This window comes from Triticum urartu, chromosome 4A (genome assembly GCF_056163025.1).
Source record: "Triticum urartu cultivar PI428250 chromosome 4A, HENAU_Tu73, whole genome shotgun sequence".
In the NCBI taxonomy this organism is placed as follows: domain Eukaryota; kingdom Viridiplantae; phylum Streptophyta; class Magnoliopsida; order Poales; family Poaceae; genus Triticum; species Triticum urartu.
Genome location: NC_141876.1, coordinates 346,679,228 through 346,693,077, shown reverse-complemented (window position 1 = coordinate 346,693,077; position 13,850 = coordinate 346,679,228). Strand labels below are relative to the sequence as shown.

The 13,850-nt window shown below is 40.1% G+C and overlaps 1 protein-coding gene across 1 annotated transcript; it reads left to right on the top strand.

Moving 5' to 3' along the window:
• The first annotated feature begins 5,620 nt into the window (after positions 1-5,620).
• On the top strand, positions 5,621-7,103 carry LOC147975814 (uncharacterized). The gene is made up of 2 exons (XM_087520588.1): positions 5,621-5,910; positions 6,746-7,103. Exons 1-2 carry the CDS (start codon positions 5,621-5,623, stop codon positions 7,101-7,103), a joined length of 648 nt encoding a protein of 215 aa, XP_087376714.1.
• Positions 7,104-13,850: the final 6,747 nt, after the last annotated feature.

Below are 13,850 nucleotides of genomic sequence, written 5' to 3'. Positions count from 1 at the left end.
TTGTCCCAAACTGGAGAGGCTGCCTGACAGTTTATGAACATGCTGATGGGTGAAGATCCACCAAATAATGTGAAGCTGCGACAGGCCGGCAGCGGGTTTCGCAGGCTATGGGATGTGGAGTTGGTGATCAAGGAGGGCCACATGTACTTGTCTCATGGGTGGGAGAAGTTCTACCGTGCCTACGACCTGCGGCTGGGGTACTTCCTTCTCTTTAGGTACGACGACGACGCCACCATGCTCATCATGAAGGTGTTCAACGCGACTATGTGTCGCATGCGCTACGCTAAAGATTATGATGCCGGTACGTTCTGCCTCTTCTTATTCCTCTACATTTGGCTTTGTCTCACATCGATTGTTAACGGTCATTGTTGCATTTGGACAGGTAATGGAGCAGCAGCAGCGACCATGGCTGTAGCGAAAGCAGCAGCGATTCTGGCTGTAGCGAAAGCAGCAGCGATTCTGGCAGCAGCATAGACAACAAGAAGGATGATCCGGACTAGAGTGCGGGAGAAGAGGAGCAGAGTGGGGATGAGGAGCTGCAGGATGACGATGGGCATCAGGCTGAGGATGACCTAGCACTGGTGGTGGCTGACCAAGGGCAAGAGATGGTGGTGGCTGACCAAGGGCAACAGATGGTGGTGGCTGACCATGGGCAAGAGATGGCGGTGGCTGACCATGGGCAAGAGATGGAGGTGGCTGAGGATGACCTAGCGATGGTTGTGCCTGAAGGTGGCCTCGCGATGGTGGTGGTGCCTGACAATGACCACGCACCGGTGGTGGCGCCAGCGATCCCACAGCTGGGCGACATGACCACGCCAATTGACATAGAAGACTACATCCCACTGCCTCCACCGCCTCCACCGCCTCGCCGCTCTTGGCGCATCAGGCTGAGGAAGGAGAAGGAGAAGAACAATGCATGAGAACTAAACTTTGTCAGGTATGTCAAATCTCCAAAATGATATATATATATATATACTTAGTTACCTATGTTATCTCCAATATGCTTAGTTTCCTATAGGTTAGCTTCATTGTACCTAAGTTGGCTCTAATATGCTAACTTAGAGCTTATATGCTTAGTTTCCTATAGGTTAGCTCCAAAATAACTTATGTTAGCACAAAATGATCAAGTTTACATAATAAGCTTATAGTCTTTTTCTTATTCTTCTTCTTTTCCAAAATGACATAGGTTAGCTTCATTTTACCTAAGTTGGCTCTAATATACTAACTTAGAGCTTATATGCTTAGTTTCCTATAGGTTAGCTCCAAAATAACTTATGTTAGCACAAAATAATCAAGTTTATATACATAATAAGCTTATAGTCTTCTTCTTATTATTCTTCTAGTGTTCTTCTTCTTCTAGTATTCTTCTAGTCTTCTTCTTTTTCTTCTTCTAACTTCTTGTTTATCATTTTGCAGATTTGATTTAATTCACGGAAGCTTGCATGGATGGAGTGCTTCTTTTCCATTTATGTTTTTATTTTGTATCAATGTGAAACTTTTGTGAATTGATGGATAACGGCGTTGGATGAACAATGTGAAACTTTTGTAATATGTAACGATGGAACTATGTGTTGGCTATGTATGTATATATGATGGAACTTGTGTGTTGGCTATGATTGTATATATGATGGAACTTGTGTGTTGGCTATGATTGTATATATGATGGAACTTGTGTGTTGGCTATGATTGTTATATGGATGCTTGTTGTATATATATGTGTTGGATATCTCATAGGTGAAATAGTGACCTGAGATTAAGAAAAAAAATAAAAAAAATTGTTACTAATGGCGCACTACCATGTGGTGTGCCATTAGTATAGCAGACACTAGTGGTGCACCGTTGGCAAAACTAATGGCGCACTGCCTGGTGCGCCATTAGTAAAAAAATTCTAGTGGCGTGATACTAATGGCGCACCAGTGATGCGCCATTAGTAGGCAAAACTGGTGCGCCATTAGTAGCCCTTTTCCTAGTAGTGACACCAACGAAGATGAACCTCCCCAGATGGCAGCAGTCCTACAGTTGTCCGTCGACGACCACTACTTGGTGTACCACATCACAATGGCCACAAAATGGTGAGCCATCCTACCCATTTCCCTGTTTGGTTTATCTGTTTTATTAGTACTGTATCCTGAAAATCTCATCACACTTATTTCCCAACTAGATGTACTAGTGTGGTTTGTGAAAAGTGGATGAACTACTGCATTTTCTCAAGTAGATACACTATAAATATATTTTTTAACCTTATGCACTGGTACATCTTGCAGAAGATTAATTTCTAAACTTGCAGAAGATTAATTTCTGAAGTTGATTGACTAGTGTAGTTTCTGAACTTGATCGAATAGTGTAGTTTATGTACTCGATGTATTAAAAAGATGTTTCTAAACTTGATGTAGTGAAGTATTTTCTGAATTTGATCTAATGTTATTCTCATAAGAAAATAAACTAAGGACTTGGTGAAGCACTGTTTATGTGTTATCCTATTCAAAAAACTTCAGAGCTTTGTGAACATACAACATTGACTGAAACTATGTATAATCCAAAAAAGAAGAATAACATGATGTACTTAATTTAATTTCAGAACTTTGTTTACTAGTTTTTGAAGTACATTCACCCATTATTTATGCTACATAATCATCTACTTAATGGATTCATCGCTTGTAAAACAAAACAAAAATGAATAATTCAAACATCAAAGTAATGCTAATTTTCAAAAATGTCTCTCCCCTTGCAGGCCCAAGTGGTTGAACGAGTTGCTGCAGCATAAGAAGTTGTTCACATTTGCCAGTTTCAGCATTGAAAGCGACAAAGAGAAGCTGAAGTTGTCCGGTTTGGAGATTAACCCCAACAAGTTCATCGACGTTCCATACACTAGAAAAGAGTACGACTCCTTGACTGATGTTGCAGCCAGCATCATCCACCCATTCTACAAAGGCATGAAGAAGAACATCAACACGCAGGAAGACTACAAACTGTGGGGGACCAGCCCGCTGCCAGACAACCTCATCGAGTATGCAGGAGTAGATGCATACGCCACGTACAAGGCATGGAGCATGATCGACTACATCACAGATGGTTTGGAATTTGCAAAAGAGCGGGAGGCTGCGAAATTCTACGACCACCCCTATTGCCCCTTTTAGGGATGAAGATACATCAGAGCCTGCCTTCGTTTTCCTTCTGCTAGTGCTTGCCTTTTATCTTGTTGTTTCAAATTAGTAGTTTGCTCATGTTGGGTTGAACCAGTATGATTATGTCGTGCTTGTCATGGTTGAACAAGTTTATTTATGTCATCAAGTACAATGTTTTGCTTATGTCATTATATAAGTTTGGTAGCTTCGTATGTTGTTAATCCATCATTTCAAATTCAAAAGTAGCTTATGAATGGAACTTTGTGGCTGCTCTAAAGTACTAGTTATGAAGCAACTAATCACACAAAATTGTTCTATGTCTAGTTTCGATTCAGTATTGTATAGAAAACATAACGTTGAGATCAATCAGCTCAATTGAGTTGCTTAACAACACTTCAAAAGTTGAAGAAAAAATTCTTAGTACTTCATGTAGTGTTCTCATTCATATGTAGCTGCTAGAAAATTAACATGTACTACAAATAGAAAAAGTTAAGAAGCATCAGCACACACTTATGTTGGTTGCTTGCAAATTAAGAATGACAGTACTGGTACAATTGACCGGACAGTACATACTTACTTCAATAAAAAGTACATAGAAGCATCAGTCCGTAAGCGCTACTATGAATGGACTATTTGTACAACTTAGTCTACACGCAAGTACATCTTAGATTACACTTACACAAAACTGACAAGAACTAGAACAAAAAGTTTCGGTCCAAGTTACTGCTGGAGTCAAGTACTAGATTCAAACAAAAAAAAGAAAAAACTGACCACCCAAGGTCAAGCGCAGGCCCTGACGCTGCTAGATACTTGAACTCGAGCCCATAGGCGAATCCCTAGTAATCCGCACAACGCAGGGCCCACTGATCAGGGCCCACAGGTCAAGAGAGAGAGAGCGAGCGCCGTGTATAAGTGCTCAGGTAAGTATTCAGAAGAGTTCGACCAGTGAGCCTCGGCTGCACTTATAAACAGGTCCGGAGCCCCCTCGACTAGCGAGGTGGGACTAAACCCAGAGCGCATGCGCAAGCCGCACTGCACAGCTGCGCGGACGAGCTATCTGGTCCGGAAAACGGCCTAATAGCCTGTATCGTTTACAAACACCACACCAAATAAGCCTAGTTAAACAAACCAGAGGGCGAGGCAAAGAAATTTAAACTACAAGAAAAATGTTCGAAACTGAAAAATATATAAATTCAAATACTAGTTCGCAGGAAATAACTTTGAATATAAAAAAATAAAAATAAAAATAATTATACCTCTGCACCACGGATGATAAAAAAGGGAGAAAAGATGATACAAAAACAATGAACCTCTAAAAAGAAGAGAACTTAATAGCCTATCTGTTAAATGTACATAATTTAAAAAACTGAATTAAATATTACTTTCAAGTTCAACTACTAAAATGCAAAAAGTTCAAACATATAATGTTTGTCAATTATGCTAAATTTCTTATTTATATAAAATCTGACAAGTTCAACTACTAAAATACAAAAAGTTCAAACATATAATGTTTGTCCATTATGCTAAATTTCTTATTTATATAAAATCTGACAAGTTCAACTACTAAAATGCAAAAAGTTCAAAACATATAATGTTTGTCAATTATGCTAAATTTCTTATTTACATAAAATCTGACAAGTTCAACTACTAAAATAAAAGAAGTTCAAATAGAATTTATTTGTCAATTTTGCTAAATTTCTAATTTATATAAAATCTGTACACACCTCAACGAACGATCTGGTCGTAAAACAATCTCAATCCAACAAACCACCCAAAAAACCAAAAAAACTCAGTGCAAACATACATGTGACATGAGTACTAAAAAAGAAGGATCAGTCAGGCCACTCACACCACTACGACACCAAATTTCAGAACCGCACGATGTATGAAATTACATTTCAGTTCACACAGCACTAAACCATAAGTGCACTAAAACGAGAATACAAAAACTATAAAGGCCTAACTTAGGTACGTACAGATGAAAATAAAATAAGTACCAGTTTGAGCAGCAACTCCCAGGGAACTGAAAAATGTCTTCAGATAAACTAGTCTATAAGACTTCAGTGGAAAAACAAGACTTAACATCCTCACGGAAAAACATCACAAAGCATGCATCACCTAAACAGTCCAAAATGCCATAATCACCACCCCTGAGATGTGCAAGTCGGATTTAGCAGGTCATAAGTAAAGCTTGACAAGACAAGTCAGTGCAGCAGCAAAACCATTTGAATTTGACGGTTGCTTCTTCCAGGCCACCATCCCGCGCCACCCACTGAGCGGTTGCCACAAGGGACTGCAAACGGGCACCCCCACGACCACCACACCCACGCCCCCGACGAACCGCCTCCCACACATCCCCGTTGACGCACCTTTAAAGCACCCCATTGTCTTCCGTCTCTGCCTCATTCCCAGAAACCACCATTGCCGCTTCAATCTCCACTGCACACAAACCACAAACTTCTCTCTCCCAAACCCACAGTCGCCGCAGGAAGGCGATGGCGGAGGAACCGTCCGCGAAGCGTCATCATGGCGAGTCGTCGGACAAGAACATCAACCTCGTCGACGTTCACGTCCCCGACGAGAAGCGCGAGTACACGAGAACCCTCCCAGGGGTTGAGCTCCACAGCAAGGAGATGCTGGAGATCGTCTGCACCAGCGAACCAGACAAGGCCGACGAGGTGATGAGCAGGCTCCGGATGAAGGGCGGCGGCTTGTATCCGAGCTTCATCGGAGTTGATGTGGATTTCACCATGGATGATGAACCTCCACAGATGGCGGCAGTCCTGTAGTTGTGCGTCGAGGAACTCTGCTTGGTGTACCACATCACAGCAGCCACAAAATGGTAACTCATACTATTGTTCATTCATCTGTTGTACTAGTACTACTCACTAAAAACTTCATTAAACTAGTTTCTCAACTAGATGAACTACTATACTTTGTGAAATGTATGCACGAGTACATGTTTCTCAACTTACATGCATTTCTGAAACTGTGAAGTGGATTGTTTCACCAGATTAGCATCTGAAAAAATGTTTATAGAATTCTGAACTTGATGCACCAAATTAATTTCTGAACTTGATGTGCTAGCATAGATTCTATCTTGATGCACTAGTATAGTTTATAGAATTGATGTATTTAAAGTTGTTTGCTGAAGTGGTATAGGTCCATATCTTGATGCACATGTTTCTCAAATTAATTTCTGAACTTGATATAGAACTGATGCACAAAGATGTATCAAGCACTAGTATAGGTCTTTTATTCAACAAAAAAGAAAACTAAACTTGAATCAAGCAGCACATACATCATTGAATCTGGTAAAATGATTCTTGAATTTGGTGAAGCATTTGGTGAAGCACTGAAGATAGCAAAAAAGAAAAATAACATCATGTAGCTGAATTTAATTTCAGGACTTTGTGTACTAGTTTCTGGACTACATTCATCCATGACTTATACTATATAAGCATCTACCTCATGGATTATCACTTTCAAAACCAAAAAGCAGAAGAATTAAATCTTCAAAAAAGAAGACTAATCTTTAAATGTGTGTCTCCCCCTTGCACGCCCAAGCGCCTCAAAGGCTTCCTACAGGAGGAGAAATTGTACACATTTGTCGGTTTCAGCATTGGAGGCGACAAGCGGATGCTGAACAAGTCTGGTCTGGAGATCAACCCCAACAACTTCGTTGACATGCAGCGCAAGTGGAAAGATCCAAGGACCAGCAAATACTATGACTCCTTGGCCGATGTTGCAGGCGGCATAATCCACCCATTCTATAGTGGCATGAAGAAGAAGATGGACAAGGGAGAACACCAACTGTGGGGGACCAGCCCGTTGCCAGACAACCTCATCACGTACGTAGGAATAGATGCGTACGCCATGTACAAGTCATGGAAGACAATCGATAACATCGTGACAGGTTGGGATATTTCAAAAGAGCAGGAGGCTGACCCCTACTACCACTGCAACTTTGCGGGATGAAGATGCATGAAAGTCTGCATTCGTGTTGCTCGCACTTCTGCCTGTCCTTAATATTGTTGTTTCAGATTTGCAGTTTGCTTTCGTTATGTTGAACCAGCTACCTTATGTTATGTCTGTCAGGGTTTGAACAAGTTTGCCTATGTCTATCATGTACATCGTTTGCTTATGTCAGTCAACAAGTTTGCTAGCTTCCTATTTTTGTTGATCCACCATTTGAAGTTGAAGTAGGTTGAAGTTGAAACTAGTCATGTAGAAACAAAAATCATACATGGATATTTTCACAAAAAAAAACAGTGGCATACTAACTTAGGACAACAGCAAAATGGTAGAATTGGACGCTCAGTATAGCTTAGACATTTACGGTAGTACTATCACACTAAGAAATCAGTTTTTAGTTTCAGAAGAACACTAAAAAGACTATGTTTCAGCCGAGGACTACTAACAGCATCATGCTAATAGTAGTTAGAAATTTACTGAGTACTGCAATAGGAAAAGCAAAGAACAATCAGTACATATTTCCAAGCCACTAGCATGCTAGGACTGAGAGTTCTGGTACACTTGAACAAACGATACATTCATTCTACAAAATATAAAAAGGAACTGGAAGCTTCAGTTCACATTCCATAAAACATTGACACACTCAAGAATAACACTAATAGTACAACTGAAATGTCAGTACAACTTAGTCTGTAAGGCAGGTACTATGATCATACAAAACATTGCCTTGAGAAGAACCACAGCCTAGAAAATAGGTCCCCCCCTGAGACATATTTAAATGTAGCTAATTTAAACCAGTATTTAAATTTTACTATGAATTCAACTACTACAATTCAAGAAGTTCAAACTAAAATTTGGCTCTCAAATCTTGCTAAATTTCTTATACTTGAATAAAATCTGGCTAGAGATGACGTAGCAACTTGGTTGTAAATAATTTCAATCACAAAAAAACTTTAGTTCTAATACATTATATGAAATCAGTTCTACATAACAAGGAAGCGTCACTCCACTGACGCTAGATCCACAAGTGCTATCATGACACCAAATATTAAAAGCCTTACGCTGAACGACATTACAATTTAGTACTAACATAGCTATACTATAAGTACAAGAAAAGAGGGTACCGAACTATAAAGGTCCAAACTAGGTTGGGATAGATGAAAACCAAATAAATCTCACTTTTCCAGCAACAACTCGTAATGAAGTTGGGAAAAGGTGTTTTTAGTTCAACTAGTTTACATTGTTAAACATTGTGCCACACTTAAACACAACACAAAATATACCAGTAATTACATAGTACTTGACTAGACATCCAAACACTACAATCAAAGCCTACAATGCTTTCAAGAGATATATCACACAACTATCCATTTCACTACGCAAATGATGACCATTTCTTCTATGCAACAAGAGCCGAAGGATGAAACTCCTTGGGAAGCTCAGTCATCAAAAGCTAGTTATTCCGGTTGAACACAACTCTATAAAGATCCTCAGCATTCCAATCAACAATACGAGGCTGCAAAACATTAAAACAAATTATTAAAAATCATGACACATTAAAAAAGAAGAATACACAATAAGCCAAACACAGAAAAGTGAAAAGCTCAACTAGAACCCACATCATTATCTCGAATGTTCGCAGCGATCTTTTCACCATCATAGCATTCCGCATACTTCAGAGTATAATGGCCACATCCATTCGCCCCTTGAAGTGGAACCTTCACAAACATTGGTTTCTTTGCAAAAAGCTCCCATTTGGGCTGCTTGCTCACATTGTACTGAGCATCACCATAAAAAGCCTTCATTACTTGGACTATCCTGGAGATCTGTAAAAAAAAAGAAAAGAAACCACACATTTTCAGGTCTCAGAAAAGCAGAAACAAAGACGCGGAAAAATTAATCCAGTACAGATAATAAATGTCACTCACAATCTTCTCGCAGTCTTTATGATAGGTGTTCTTTGAAGGACGATGGTTCTTCAGATAAGGTAAAGAGTCAAGGATGTCGACGCTACTTCGGTACCTATTCATGACATATAAGGAAAAGTGGTTTACTTTCTTATCCTTTCCTAAAACCATAGGCTTGAATAGAGGCATCATGACCTAAAAACAAATGACCCAAAAAGAGATGTTAAATATTCAAAATAAAAAACAGCATGACAAACAAACAATTAAAACCAAAAATCAGCTAGTAGAACTCACAAGGTCGGCAGTGAGCAAGTCTTCCTTTTCTTTGACATAGCTCTTGAAATCTCTCGCTGCACTCTCAACATTAAACGGTTTATTTACAGCACCGTAAAACGTACAGTCAAGCACAACCTGCAAAAAGCCCAGAAAAGAAATAGACAGGTCGAAAGGATCAACAAGCAAAGTATTATTAAAACTCGTAAAACAATAGGCAGTCTTGTTTGAGAGAAACAAACGATCTGATTGATTACCGTGATGAAATATTGACTCAGCAATACCCTTTTCCCAGACGCAAAATCAACATTTCTATCGGGATATTTCTTCCAATCATCAATAAGGAAGTCCATTACATCACCCTCCATCATTTGCCCAGGTGCAAAAACTTCACAGATGCGTTTCCCAGTGAAGCTAGTTACGCTGTCATCGGGCTGAGGTATCATTGAGAATGTATTGCTGCAGCACGGACAAGAACAAAAAGCAGGGGAAGCAAGATAAGGCATTCATAGCAGTTCAAGTTGTATAAAAAGTAATAGTTCAGGTCATATGTATCTAGCAGTTACAAACAACAGAGGAAAAGAAGAGGAAACGTAATGAGAGATACTCACTCGGCATACTTCTCACATGCTTCATCGCTAGGCAACATATTATACAACTTGCGAGCCTTGTCCAGGTGAGGGAATCTATGAGGGTGAAGCTGCTGCACAGGGGAGCAAAACTTTATAGGAGCTCTTGGTGCACGCTTCGTGCTTGTAACATTGCCAGAATCCAAAGCAAGATCCTTCCTAGAACCACCAGCTCTATGGGCCACTATTCCAGCAAGTGGGGATAAACCCTGGTAGTAGCAGCGCTCCTGGTGACTCTTCCCATGCCAGCAATCTTGTCAAACGCATCATCATCGCTGTCTATCAATTCCACAATGGATTCTTGGGTGTAGAGGGGCTCTCTACACAAGCAGTCGTAGAACCTTTCAAAGCTCCCAACCGCCCCTTAATAACACCAGACCTTGTCTTTTCTGGAGAACGCCACTGGCTAAGATCAATAGATAGGCGCTCGAGCTCCGAGAACTGGCTGCCAAAGATCCTATAGTCATGCTCATTAAGATCCAGCCACTCACCTGCAAAACTAAAAAAAGAAAAGACCGCATCAAGGGCAAAGCTCAAATACGTAATTCATGATAGTACGAATCAAAGAAGTACAAGATGCAAAAAATTACAAAAGGTCGTGCATTACGTACCGGGTTCGATGCCAAACAAACCACGCAAGTCAACATCAAACACATCGCTAGTTGCACAGGTATACAGAAAAGTCTTCGTAATGTCAAGAATGTCTTCGTGGCTGTAATCTAACATTTCAATGACACCATCCTCCCAGCAATGATAGGTCTTGCAGCTTTGTATCATAAAGAATCCACAATCATGCATGTTAACAAAAGAAAAAAACAAATGGGTGCATCACAAATCTGAAAACACAGTAACACAACCCTCCCAGCAACAAAAAAACTAACAAAAACTCATTAAAAACGGATACTCACGTGTTTTTCTACTGCAGCACCCGCACAAACTCGCAAGAGAAACCATCAATATGCGTCAGCGAGGACGGTTTCGCCCTATCTACGCTAGACTCCCTCCAAATCTTCTTTATGTTATCTGTCATAGTCCTTTAGAATCTAACTGCATCACTCCAGGTTTCATCGCGCGGTGAATCAAGACACTCAAAACAACAGAACCTCAAATTCAGAAGAATCAAGCACCAATGCCCAGATACTTCGCTAGGCTTCATGGTAGCCGCAATGGACGGCAGATCAAAAGTAGGGAAGAGAAGTTGACAAAAAAATCACAGAGGAAAAATGAATTTAACAAATCATAATGAAACAAAAAATTCAGCCTCCAAACAATAAAATAAAAGAAGAAAATTGAAATTCAGAAGTACAAACAAAAAATAAGATAATCATAAGTTCTAATTGAGTAAGGAAAACACTACAAAAAATATATGCTACTCTAGTTAAAATTGCAACAAACATATCAGTTCAATTTCCTTGCGACAATAAGTTCAGCTTCAAAAAAAGGAGCACACATCATTCATAAGTGCAGGGCTAAAAGCAGGCTGCTCAAGTTCATTCCACCACCTCCCAAACTTGGAAGAAAACAGGACAATTCTAGTTCATGAGTACAAAAAGTACAAGTTCACCTACTTGGTCAAAACCATCAGCGCACGATCTCGTGAACCAATTTAGCACATTGGAATAAATACTTCCATCACGGATCTTGGTCTATTGTACAAAAAGAACAACAACAATTAGAAAATTGGCAAAACAAGTTATCATCCTATCTACAAAAGCAAAATACTGACCGTCACCCATCTGGGAACTATCAACTTGTCAGTGTCTCGGTACTTCTGACATAGAGAATTTAAAACAACGTTAGCATTGTCTGAGTTAAGCATGCCAGTGGGGACAAACGCTTTAGCAATAGAACCAACACTGGCATCACATTCTTTATTTTGAAACATCGGCTTGTGACTAGAAAAACACAAAAGATTACATGAATTAAAAATACTGCAACAACAACCATTCTCATATGAGAGAAAGAAAAAGAGACAAAAATGGTACGGGAAAAATCCCAAACTAACCATTTCATATGGTTCGTGTGCAACCTCGTAACAGCGAAGAAAAACATATCAACCTTAACAACATTTCCACTTTTTGTTTGCGGAAAAAGAAGAAAAATAATAAGCACAAGCACTACAAGTGAACATGTCCAAAATGCCAAAATTGAGAAGTACGCCTCATTTACAAGTCCTTGCATGCACTATCATTGTTTGATGATGACGGTAGTTCCTGTGATGAGACCAATATGCCTCCAGTTTCAGGGTTTGATGATGGCACATCTTGAGAGGATACCAATATCGCTGCGCTTCCATGGTCTGTGGAAAGAAAATCCTGGGACGAAACGAGCGCCTCCTGCGTCAAGGGTCTAGAAGAAATCGACAGAAGTAAATCGTCATCCTCGGATGGCACCTCCTCCACGCTGCAAACATCTTGCAATGCATCACCGTAATCAAGCCCTCCAGGCGGGAAATTTTCCGGCGGCAAATCTTCAAAATCAGAAAGATTTTCATTCCCAACATTCCCAGATGGTTTGGCATCAAGTATGCTAGCAGCACCAACATCCTCATCGGCAACTTTGGCACCAACATCGCGCCCACTACTCAATGGAACACCATGAGCATCATCTCCACCACTAACGACAGCCTCACGCTCAACATCAGTCATCTGAAGAAATAAAAATTCAGAAAAAGTGAATAATATGAGCAAAACTAACAATCAAAAATAAGCTAGCGAGAGGTGCACAAAAAACAAAACCTTAGAAGCATTCACAGAAACATCATCGATCTTGCTGTTGCTAACATTCAAAGCAACATCACCAATGGGCGAACAAGGCTCACCGCCAACAACAGGACCCTGATTTCATATGTAATGAACCAAAAAAAACAATGCTATTATTAGCAACAATAAAACACAAGGAATTAAACCACAGTAACAAAAAAAGGTAGGTATCCCTGCAAAACCCTTAACGGTGTGGAATAGAAAAATGAACAAGCAAGGCACATTGCTGCGCATGAAAATTCATGAAATATGAATAAACACATTAAAAACAAAAATAACCTTGCACTTATCAATAGATGGATCATTAACTCCACGGTCAATAGCAGCGTCAATATTATGACTGGTCTCCTGCATCAAAACGAAAAATTAATAAACATAAACGATCATGAAGTTCAACTACAATACTGACAACAGAACAACATAGTAAAAACATACAAACACCGAGGACTGACTCACATCAACATCAGGGTGCTCCAAGCCAACATCGTTCGTATGGTGATCAGAAACATTAACCTTAGTACCATCATCCGCCCTGCTGTCGGTGGCATCACCGTCATCCTGCTCAATCTGCATGGAAGAAAAATTAATAAACATATGAAGATCAGGAAGTTCAACTACAATACTGACAGCAGAACAACATAGTAAAAACATACAAACACCGAGGACTGACTCACATCAACAACAGGGTGCTCCAAGCCAACATCGTTCGTTTTGTGATCAGGAACATTAGCCTCAGTACCATCACCAGCCCTGCTGTTGGTGGCAGCAGCCTCATCCTGCTCAATCTGCCTGATAACAACTTTTGCACTTTCTTCATATGGCTTGCAGCAAGAGTCTTTCATAGTTTTGAAACGCTCCGTGTTGTTCAACAGACGAACCGAGCTCTGAACTAGATCAGCAGCACCGTCACTCATATCACCAATAAGAACTCTCTCCATCTCAATATAGTCCACTGCTCAACTGTTGTTGGACCTTTTGCAGCTCAGAACACACATTACTTAAAATATGCTCAACGTGCTCCAATGCAGAAACAGCAACATCAATACCAAAACCCTACCTTTGTGAAGTACTAGCATTACTAGGGCCAGGGGAACATAACCAGCACCCTCAACACCACGGCCACCTCTCAACTCATCATGCAGAGATGAAGACTTGGGAACCTGAGACAATGACATCTCC

What these genes read in the sequence shown, in the direction of transcription:
- LOC147975814 (XM_087520588.1), top strand. Translation starts at nt 5,621, where the DNA reads ATGGCGGAGGAACCGTCCGCGAAGCGTCATCATGGCGAGTCGTCGGAC. An exon ending in CCACAGATGGCGGCAGTCCT is followed by an intron (nt 5,911 to 6,745) that starts GTAGTTGTGCGT and finishes TGTCGGTTTCAG; the next exon opens with CATTGGAGGCGACAAGCGGA.